Source organism: Pimephales promelas, chromosome 3, assembly GCF_988280905.1.
Source record: "Pimephales promelas chromosome 3, fPimPro1.hap1.1, whole genome shotgun sequence".
In the NCBI taxonomy this organism is placed as follows: domain Eukaryota; kingdom Metazoa; phylum Chordata; class Actinopteri; order Cypriniformes; family Leuciscidae; genus Pimephales; species Pimephales promelas.
This window is the reverse complement of record NC_142771.1, coordinates 16,211,312-16,221,651: the sequence shown is the minus strand read 5'-3', so window position 1 is coordinate 16,221,651 and position 10,340 is coordinate 16,211,312. Positions and strand designations below refer to the sequence as shown.

Genomic DNA, 10,340 nt, shown 5'->3' with positions numbered 1-10,340 from the left:
CTTTTATTATGGTGAGGCAGCTTTCATCAAATGCATTAAATATTAACCACAGTTTTACCAGGCAATCTCTTTAGAATCTTTATCATCATTTGCAGGAGCAACAGGTTCTTTAGCATTGGTCTGAATGTCAATTAGCAATGACAGCTGGCTGATGAGTCAACTATGACCAGGCTAACAGTGCTGAATGAAACCAAATCCAAGAGCATTGCCATTCTGCCAAAAGAAAGAACGTCTGTTTGAACCATATAAAAAGAGAAAGATTTGAGCCAAAACGCAAGTGGTTAAATTTTAATCTTCAAATAATCCCCAATAATAAATGAGCAATAAATTAAATTTATCTTCATTTTATTAAAAAAAAAGTAAGAAGTCCACAGTTTGTGTTTCCTTTGTACAGTACAAAATATTCAAATTAAACTCCCAAAGTTCAGAGCAAATAAAATTCTGGAAGTGGAGAAAAATTAGGAGTGGTATTGAAGGATGAAATTTGTGAAATTTCTGCTGCTCATCTCCATCGTTTCACCGCACCATACAGTTCATATGTGAAACGCTGCTCAATATGACATTGGGGCGAGCAGATGAATTCCAGCACCACATCTAATACATACACACACATACATACATACATACATACATACATACACACAGACTTCCATCCAACTTGTACAGACACCTCCACTATCCAGTAAGTCTTTAAGGAGTGCACACACATTCTGAGGGTGGGTGTTGTTAGTCCAAGAACTTGTCCTTTTGCAAAGCAGTGATGTCCAATGGAATTTCCAATATGGCATGAAATAAGATCCATTGGGCAGCAGAGCACACACCAAACCCAATCCCCCAACACTGTAATTTATATTATACTCAAACTAAATCTCCAGCTAAAGTAAAGGAATAGCTCCCCATCTTAATAGGTATTAACAAAAATATATTCTATGTGAACTGTAGCAGTCTCTGGGAACACACATGAACAAAATCCATCATGACAACAAATGAAAAAGCTAGAATAAATAAAATGCAAAACTCAAAATTTACAAGGAAGATATGCATGATGTTGAGATAATTATAATAACAATTTAGGCATCACAACATTTGAAATGTTCCATATGACTGTAAAACACATAACAGAGACTGGTACTTGGTCAAATATATATATATATAAAAAAGTCCTTATTCATTTGCACTTTAATTTTATACCACTTTTAAAATCTTAAAAAATATCTCTTGAAAAAGGAAAAGTACTCCCCTGGACGTGACATTGAAAATATTACTCGTGGTTTGTTCTCTGAGGCTGAGAATCAATCCTCTCTTTGTACACAACTGGCAAAAGAAAAAAAAAAAACATCGCATACTTATTTGTGTCGAATATTTGCTATCTCTCATAGGAGGGTCCATCTTCAAAGCAAGTATCTTTGCAGTATAAAAAAGCTAACACTGTCTCTGGTGAGGTTTTGTAAATTTCATAATAACTATATGATGTCTAAAGGGTTAAATTCATGTTAATGCCAAGGTCCTGGTTACTAGGTGGAAGCATATCATTAGCTCCAGGTCCATGGAGTCCTGCCATGCCACTGAGCTGAGACAGCATGGCATTCTGATCTGCACCAAATCCGCCTGGGTCTTTAGAGTTGTGCTGAGGCTGTTGGGGAGGTGGAACCATGCCTGAGTGATGCTGTTGAAGGTGGCTGGGATGCGGTGAACCCGTTTGGGTCTGAGGCGAGATGTGGTGGGGTGAGGGCTGTGGTTGCAGGCGCGGGGACGGACTTGAGTGAGGTGGCTGGGACTGGGGTCGTGGCGAGGGCTGAGGGGAACAAACCTGGTTGCTAAGGGAGGATGAGAGCTGTTGGCCCTGCAAATGGGACGACTGAGACATCTGTTGCTGCGGGCTCATGGGGTTGTTCTGTTGTGCCGGTGAGGTGCCACTGAGATGATGTTGCTGCGCCTGAAGCAGACGCTGATGCAAGGCCTGTTGCAATAATGCCTGTGATGTCTGAAGACCAGGACCTCCTTGTATGGGCTGTGGACCTCCTCCGGGCCCCATGTCGGCACCCTGTGATGACGCATTCTGCTGCTGTTGCATCTGTAGCTGGTGTTGCTGTGCAAGCCTCTGTTGCAAGGCAGCTGCAGCTTGCTGTTGTGTAGGGTTTCCTGGAAAATTCTGCGGCTGGCCAGGTTGCACCCCCTGTAGTGGTTGGCCTCCTTGCATGTTACCCTGCTGACCCATGTACCCTTGCTGCTGTTGAAATGTGGCATGGTTGCTCATTTGATGCTGTTGCTGTTGTTGCTGTTGTTGTTGCTGCTGCTGCTGCTGCTGCTGCTGAAACTGTAGTTGCTGTTGCCTTCTCATGACCATATCTCTGAACTGTGGATTTATGTTGGCCATGTTTGGAGCCCCTTGGCCCTGAATACCTTGTTGTTGCTGTTGTTGTTGCTGCTGCTGTAAGGCAGTGACTTGCTGCTGCTGTTGCAATAGCGGACGCTGTTGCATTTGCTGCTGCTGTTGCAATAGCGGACGCTGTTGCATTTGCTGCTGCTGTTGCAATAGCGGGCGTTGTTGCATTTGCTGCTGTTGCATTTGCTGCTGTTGCAATAGCGGGCGCTGTTGCATTTGCTGCTGCTGCTGTTGGATCTGAGAAAGTTGAGTCTGCATGTTAACACTCTGTCCAAGGTGCATGCCAGACTGGGCCACCCCAGCTTGGACACCCACTGGTTGACCTCCCATAGGTCCTGGTCCGCCCTGTGGTCCAGCAGGGCCACCTGTACCTCCTTTATACTTGTGAACCCGTTGCTTGATAAACGCTGCCATTAGTTGTGGGCTAGACCGTAGAATGTTGAGAACTTGCTGCTGCTGTAGGGGAGAGCTTGGAGATCGCAGGGTCCGCAAAAGTTCCTGCAGGGCTCCCTGGGGCAGATTCCCAGCTGCTGCCCCGCTTGCTACGCCACTCTGCAGACCAGCCTGCACCATACTCATCAAGGCATTTCGATTAGGTATTTGGGGTACTTGCTGTTGTTGCATTTGTTGTGGTTGTTGCTGCTGTGGTTGAGGCTGCATTGTAACCATTCCCGGCTGAGCCATCATGGAAGGTCTCTGCTGGGCTGACATACTCTGCCCTGCCCACTGTTGCTGCTGAGGCTGAAGTGGTGGGTTCATTCTCGGCTGCTGTAGATGCATTTGTGGTGGCATCTGACCTTGCGCACCTGCCTGTTGAGGCTGCTGCTGCTGCATGGGTCCAGATCCCACCATCATTCCCTGAGGTCCTTGCTGCTGCTCCATCTGCACCCTGTTCACTGATGTTTGTGCCTGCGGGGCTAACCCTTGTGGCCCTACCATGCCTATACCAGGGTGGGCTACTCCCATTTGTCCCTGTGGCTGTTGGTGCTGTGGCATCATGCCAGCTTGCGCAGCCTGTCTCTGTAGCAACTGAACCTGTGCCATCTTTCGCTGTGCATCTGCCACTTGCTGAATCTTCATGGCTATCTCCACAGCTGCAGGCGGAGGACCTGAAGGTTGCTGTTGCTGGGACATAGGTGCTGTGCCTGGGTTGCTAGGGAGTTGTGGAGGAGTCGCATGGCCAAGGCCTGGTTTACCCTGGGACTGTGGATTTGGAGAGGGACCTGTGGAATGGGGACCATATTGATTGTGTGGATGCGGGACTTGCCCCAAAGATTGCTGAGGAACCATTTGGTGCTGTGGTGAGGTCATCATCCCGCCTGCACCTGGCATCTGCTGATACTGGTGGTGGACTGGATGCTGAGGAGGATGCTGGGGAGCTCCAGCTTGGACTCCCCCTACACCAGGCTGGGGCAGAGACGTAAGATTCGGTGTTAGTTGCGTGGGTGTCTGAGGCGTTGCAGGCTGTGTACCGACCGATGTTGGTGTGCTAGGACCTGTGGCCCCGTTGTTGCCGGGTGATGGAAGACCTCCAGGCGGCCCACCTCCACATGGTGGTGGCTGCCCAACTCGCTGCATGGTGGCCATACGTCTACGCAGCATTTGCGCTTGCTGCAGCCTGTGTTGCAACTGCTGCTGACGAAGCTTGTGCTTGATGTTGAGACAAAAGGGCACAGGGCACTTGTTTTCCTGGCAGTGCTTGGCATGATAGCAACATAGTGCAATGAGTTGCTTACAGATGGGACAGCCACCATTGGTCTTGCGCTTGCAGCCCTTGGTGTGTTGCACCACTCTCTTCATCTTCTGGCAAGATGGCAGAGAGCAATTAGCATTGCGACACTGGCATGCATGCACCAGCGACTGAATGCAGCGCTGGATGCTGAGACGACGCGAGTCACCAGGGTTCTGAGTGGAAGCTGCAGCTTGGTTGTTGCTCTCATCATCAAGACCTAGTCCAAGTTTCTCCATCTTATGTTCATGACCCTTGGTGTTGTAGCAAGTGATGCAAAGGTCATAATCCTATAAAAGGTAAAAAAGGATAGTTAAAAAATGTGCAGTGTGCAGTTTATGTTCAAGTCCCTTAATTAAGTATTTTTTTTAAAGCTACACTGTGTGATTTTTACCCCCATCTAGCGGTGAAAAGGTATAGGACCATCCAGTGAATATTAGTTTCTGTTCCTCTCAATTCCGATTTCGTTTTAACTCCTACGGTGGCCAATGTGGTCCAAGATTAACATGGCTTCCAGTTCGACCTCACCCATGAGTGTTAACTCAAATGTAAACGCAAAAGGCGAAGCTTGAATTAATGGGTATTTCCCTCTTTGGCTAATGTACTTTCAAGATGGAGGGGCAATAGGGCGACCGACATTAGAACCCCTTACCCGTATGTATTTTCAATGGCATATTCTACACTCACTAGAATACTTTATTACTTGAACGAAGTAAATATACATTAATGAGCACATATATTTTTGAAAGAACTAAGTGTTTTTAGCTAAGAATAAACTAAAAGAGTTACACAGTGTAGCTTTAAACCTCTTCACTGACAAAGTACAATCCCACCTGACATTTCTTACCTCACAAACAGTGCAGTGGAAGCGTGTCTCGACGTGGTGCTTGCATTCATTGCACGTGTAGACAAAGCGGTCCTGACTCTGATTGTGCAGTTCTACTAGCATACACATGGTGCTCCATTTGCCCCGCCTCAGCGAGCTGAATTCAAGGTGCTTGTCTCGTGCAATTGTTAGGAAAGCGTCTCGTCCGTCCATCAGATCACAGGCCATCAGGGGGTCAGGGTCCAAAATGGGCGGAAGGGAATTGGCAGAAGGGCCAGCAATTAGACGAATAACAAAGAAAACCTTGAAATTAAGCAGAGTGTTGATATTTGTGAGTTTGGCCCAAACATGTAAACATGTCAAATGCTTCAAATGTTTGTCGGAGCTACATACCTCTTTGTGTTTCTCCATTGTGGCATAGAGTTTTTGGGATAGATCATTAGAGACATTTGGCATGCCTGGTTTCTTTTTATTGGATCGGCTCAAGCTGCCTTTGTTTTTGCTAGTCTTCTTGCTGTTCTTTTTTTTGGCATTCTTGCTGTCTCCATTGGTTGCCTGGATGGTCAAAAGAGATTAATTATAAGCATTATAACAGTTAAGTTTTAAGAATAAATAGTAAGTCTTTAAGCAGCTGCACTAGAATGAACTATCAACTAGTCAAAGCAAGTGAGAACAGTAGCTGGCTAAAAACCCCAAAGGATGTGCTCAGTTCTCTCAGTTTCAAAGATGTACTTTAAAAATTACTTAGTTTGTTGATGGTAGAAATGTTATGCCCAACAAATATTTTCCTTTGACCAAATATGTAACCAGTACCCAAGTGCCAATTACTTACATCAATGCTTTCACTGGAGGTGTTGTTCTCCTCTCTCTTCCGTTCTTCCTCCTCCTGTTCCAGCTCTTTAATACTTTCCTCCAACACATTAGGCCAGAAATCACCTTCAAAATATGGGAGCTCCTTCGCACTGGTCAGACGATCCTCTGTTGCCTGCTTGAAAATGTCCTAGATGAGGAGAAGCATGCAATAATTAGTAAATGACTAGAAGTACCAAGGAAAAGACTATTGTGCAGTATGCTGACTGTTACAGTAGTGTAAACTTCTTTTATTTCAATCAGAAGTACAGTACCTTGTAGTCGTGTACAATTCTCTCAGCAACTGCTTTGTCAAGCATTTTCTTGTACCACTCTTGTAAACGTTTAGGTTTGGGAATCTTCTGATCCGATGGGTGGCAGTGGAAGATGTAGTCGTCACCCTCGCTTGGTGGGCAAGCCCAGATGTGGCCAGTGACAAACCCCATTTTTTTAACATACTCCAAGTATCCAATGAGGATCTCATGATAGACTCCAGTTCTCAGGTGACGGGGTTGGAAAAAGTGCACACTGTCTAGATAGGAGATGTACACACGTCTGCATGGAAAGAGAGAGAAAGAAAGAGGATATCGATCGCAAAGTTACTTGAGTTTCTCAGACCCCTTTGTAATGCCATCCGTGTGCACATGAGAGAAGATTCGGTGTGCGCCTATGCGTCTTTGTTTTTTTTTTAACCTTTGATTGGGCTGAGGGCAGTCGGAGCCGTATTCTTGCACGTGCATTCCAAAGAAGCAGACATCTGTTCCATCAATATCTTCAAATGCAAACAGAGCTTTCGTCCTGTACGGGAAAGACTCTGACATCTCGCCACTATCAACAAACCTGTAATAGAAAGACGGTACGTTTTAGATCTTTTCATGGTGACCATTAAAAAGATAATTTCTGAAAAAGACACTACCATAAAGGAATGAGGTCTCTGGAATTTTTAATTAAGCAAGCATGAATATTTACAATTTTTTACAGTTACTGAATCAAAGATCTATTAATTCACTTTCTATCAATATACTATTCAAACTCGGGCATTGCAATGTTGTTTTTTCATCTGCCTAAAGGCCTTTAGTTTAGAAGTGATTTGAGGAAGTCAAAGCATTCTGAAGTCATTCAGTTTTAATGATGGCAATGCAAGGTAGTTGTGTCCAAGTTAAAATCAGTAAAAAAAAAGAAAAGAGTGCAACAGTGACCTGCCTCCGCTGAGACATTTGAGTGCAAGCAAAGATGTTAAACTTTAGTATGGAAAATTGTGGGCATTACAATAGTATGATTCATGCACTGAAAGTCGGTAAATGTTTTCATGATTCAGTGCTTTCCCCTCAAACTGATTTCTTGTCAAAACAAACTTTTTTTTCTTTCTTTTTTTACAGGCAAGAGTTACACCTTTGACAAAATTTTCAAAAGCTATTGCAGTCCAATAACGTTCAAAGATGAAGAGCTGTTATTGTTAACTAAAAAACATGTTCTGTTAATTCAAATAAAGCTGAAACAAATTTAAAAATGAAAAAAATAAAATAATTCAACTTAAATATTACCTCAAATAAACAAATAAAAATAAATAAGAAATATTACTAAATCAAATAAAATGAAGAAAAAAAGAGCTAAATAAAATGACTAAAAACTCAACTAAAATGTAAAATCTAAAACTAATACTAAAAGCCAATTCAAAATATTAATAAATAGAATAACAGTACAAAGATTATACTAAAATAACACTGGTTAGGGCATTCAGTAGAATAAATACCTACTACAACCAACAACACAGCAACTTGATGACCTTCAATGACAAAATCATTGAGTGAACAAGTGTATTGATGCAAGTAAGGTTATGGAACATTGTCGTGTTTCATAATAATCACACGTATAATACAAAATCACATTAAATAAAACAAACAGTTCCAAATTCAAAAACCTTAAAAGAAACAACATAAAACTCTGCACTGTCCCTCACCTGGACTTCATGCCAGGTTTGACCTCCACAACTTTATCAGAGACGTGGACCACACGGATGGTGACATCACCAGCTTCTGGATGAGCATGACGCTTCAGATAGTCGTTCACTCGTGTCTCCAGGTAGTTACCAAGCTTTGTCTGAGGAAGCCCTGGGATAAAGAGAAAGTAGAGCAGGGAGTTTAAAATAACACAAATACAGCATTTTATAGTACAGCATGAAAATGTATTGCAAATTTTTAAAGCTGCCACTTACTCTTTGCACAGTATTTATTCTCCTTCCTTGTCGCATTGGCTTTTTTCAGACAGCCTCCACAAACAAACCTGAATGGATGGGATTAAGGGAGAGAGGGACATTTGAAAACGTGTGAGATCTCCGGTTATGCTGTTATGTTCTTTTGCTTTATACATAAATGACTTTATATTAAGTTTAAAAAAAAATGTTTTTTTGAAAGCCTTACAATTCTCTGACCATTTGTTTGTTTCTTTTAGCCCTACTTTGAAGTAGAAAGCGTCAAATAAAAGTAGCTCACCCTGTTGGCCAAATTGTTTCATTGTGCAGAACGCATATCTGATGCATTTTTCGACCACATTCGCCACATTCCATCAGTCTGAGGAAGAGGAGCGGAAAAGGTCAGACGATGACAACAACAAATCCACACCGTGACTACAAGCAAACTTGAGTTGAGACATTCGGAGCGAGCAAATATGTAAAAAAGCAAACATACAGTTCGGGGTCGAGGGTGTCATTCTTTTTCCTTTGAAACTGATCTTTATTGATGGACCTGAGAAGATAAAACGAGAGACAGAGAAGAGGAGGCCGCCCAATCGAGTGGGTCATGAGAATCACACAGTATGAGATGCTGAGGAATAATAACATCATGGCAATAGCAATGAAGCAGGAGATCGACACACAAACTTGTAGATGGGTTACTCACGTTTGAGGCTGGGTTGGATCGTCCCCCAGGGATACCGTCTCCCCCTGGATTTCGTTGAAACACTTCTCACAGAAGTGGTACCTGTCAGCAAGAAGCCCATATTTGGGTGAACTAGACCGTTCGCCAAGAGCACAGCCAATCACAGTGAGGGCACGTGGAAGCAGGCACCAATCAGGGCAGGGCAGGCCAGGAGACAGGCACACACAGGAGAAGGCAGGTTCGTCGCCAGGAGCAGCCAATCATGAAGCAGGGATTTTGTGTGGGCAGATTGATTGATTGGTTGCGTGTAAATTTCGGAGCGGATGATTGGTCACATCAAAGCAGGCCAATGCAGACATCAAAAGCGTTAAAAAGGGAGGGAGAGAAAGGGGGGAGGAGGAGGGCAGAATGAATATTTTAAAAAAGTGTGAGAAACAAAACCGTTATGAGGGACAAAGAGCTAAGTGTTGGACAGGTGGAGGGGTGGATCGGACGTAAAAGAAGTAAATGAAACCAAAAGAGAGAGAGATAGAGAGAGAGAGAGCAGGAAGCCGAGGCAAAGCATAGACGGTCTTCCCTCAAGTCCACTGAGCTCCAAAACAACCGTGACGCCCAGAGGAGCGAGGGACAACAATGGACAGAGTGAATGAGAAGAATGAGAACAGGAGCAACAGAGACCCATCATCCTTCCTGTGCATTTTAAAGAGGGTCTCAAGATTCATTACCAAAACAAAATGTGTGACAGATGAACAGTTAGTACACCCTGAGGTTGGCAGCATGAACTCTTCTGAAAGAACTCCTAGCCATTTTTCTTTTTTTAGAAATGTAAGTAGTATACTTTGTGTCAATCTCAAAAAAACATAGAGTTCACATGACGCCATAAAAATCACTATAAAGGATATTTCGCATAAAGACCATTGAGATTTGACATGATCATCATACGAATTAATTTATTTAAATGCAGCATTAAAGGCAATGCAATTACAAAATAACGTGTTGTTACATTACAGCCTTTCATTTTTCATATAACAATATTGTGCACCGTTTTAATAACAAATCCAAATGTAATAATTTAATGTTAATTAACCTTTTTTATTATTACTAAAATATAAAACAAATAGAAGCTTACACTTCCAATGTTTTACTATTTACCATTTATGTCATAACCTTTTCTTTAATTATCAAAATAATATAACACAAATTAATGTTGTTATATTACATCCTTTTATTATTTATATGATATAATAAAGTAAAAGCTTAACATAACAATGTAATTGGTTATAATATAATATTTTCAATGTTGTACTAAAAAGAATGAAATATATAGCAAAAATTAATTTTATGTTAAATGATATTATTTTGATTTTTATCATCACTACAACATTAAAAATGTTACAATATAAACTTTTATTTTCAATGTTTTAATAATAATGCTTGTATTATCAATGTTGCCTTTGTGGATTTAAAATAACAAATTTTAAATCCATTAAAATCTGCGTAAAGCTAACAATAATATCAATAATTAATAAAATCAGCATATCGATTTTATGCTGACTTAATACTACTGTAGCATTAACATACATTAGTAATTTTTTTATACGAGAGTGAGCTTTATATTAACTCTAAAGTAGCCAAATTAATACAAAAACGTATATTTGTTTAGAAAGATACTAA

The 10,340-nt window shown here is 41.9% G+C and overlaps 1 protein-coding gene across 14 annotated transcripts in view; it reads right to left on the bottom strand.

Annotated features, from left to right (window-relative positions):
• Window positions 1–328: 328 nt before the first annotated feature.
• Window positions 329–10,340, bottom strand: part of ep300b (EP300 lysine acetyltransferase b) — a 35,686-nt gene continuing 25,674 nt past the window's right edge. For 11 of the 14 annotated variants that reach the window (XM_089128350.1, XM_089128352.1, XM_089128347.1 and 8 more), the window contains exons 20-30: window positions 8,688–8,798; window positions 8,478–8,534; window positions 8,283–8,360; window positions 8,006–8,073; window positions 7,751–7,901; window positions 6,484–6,630; window positions 6,066–6,345; window positions 5,774–5,941; window positions 5,335–5,496; window positions 4,963–5,244; window positions 329–4,405 (exon numbers count right to left, since the gene is read on the bottom strand). In XM_089128350.1, the coding sequence (XP_088984476.1) occupies window positions 1,475–4,405; window positions 4,963–5,244; window positions 5,335–5,496; window positions 5,774–5,941; window positions 6,066–6,345; window positions 6,484–6,630; window positions 7,751–7,901; window positions 8,006–8,073; window positions 8,283–8,360; window positions 8,478–8,534; window positions 8,688–8,798 (4,435 nt within the window). In that variant the 3' untranslated portion in view covers window positions 329–1,474. The remainder of the gene's footprint in view (window positions 4,406–4,962; window positions 5,245–5,334; window positions 5,497–5,773; window positions 5,942–6,065; window positions 6,346–6,483; window positions 6,631–7,750; window positions 7,902–8,005; window positions 8,074–8,282; window positions 8,361–8,477; window positions 8,535–8,687; window positions 8,799–10,340) is intronic. The other 3 variants (XM_039650896.2, XM_039650904.2, XM_039650906.2) reach the window with 1 other exon arrangement.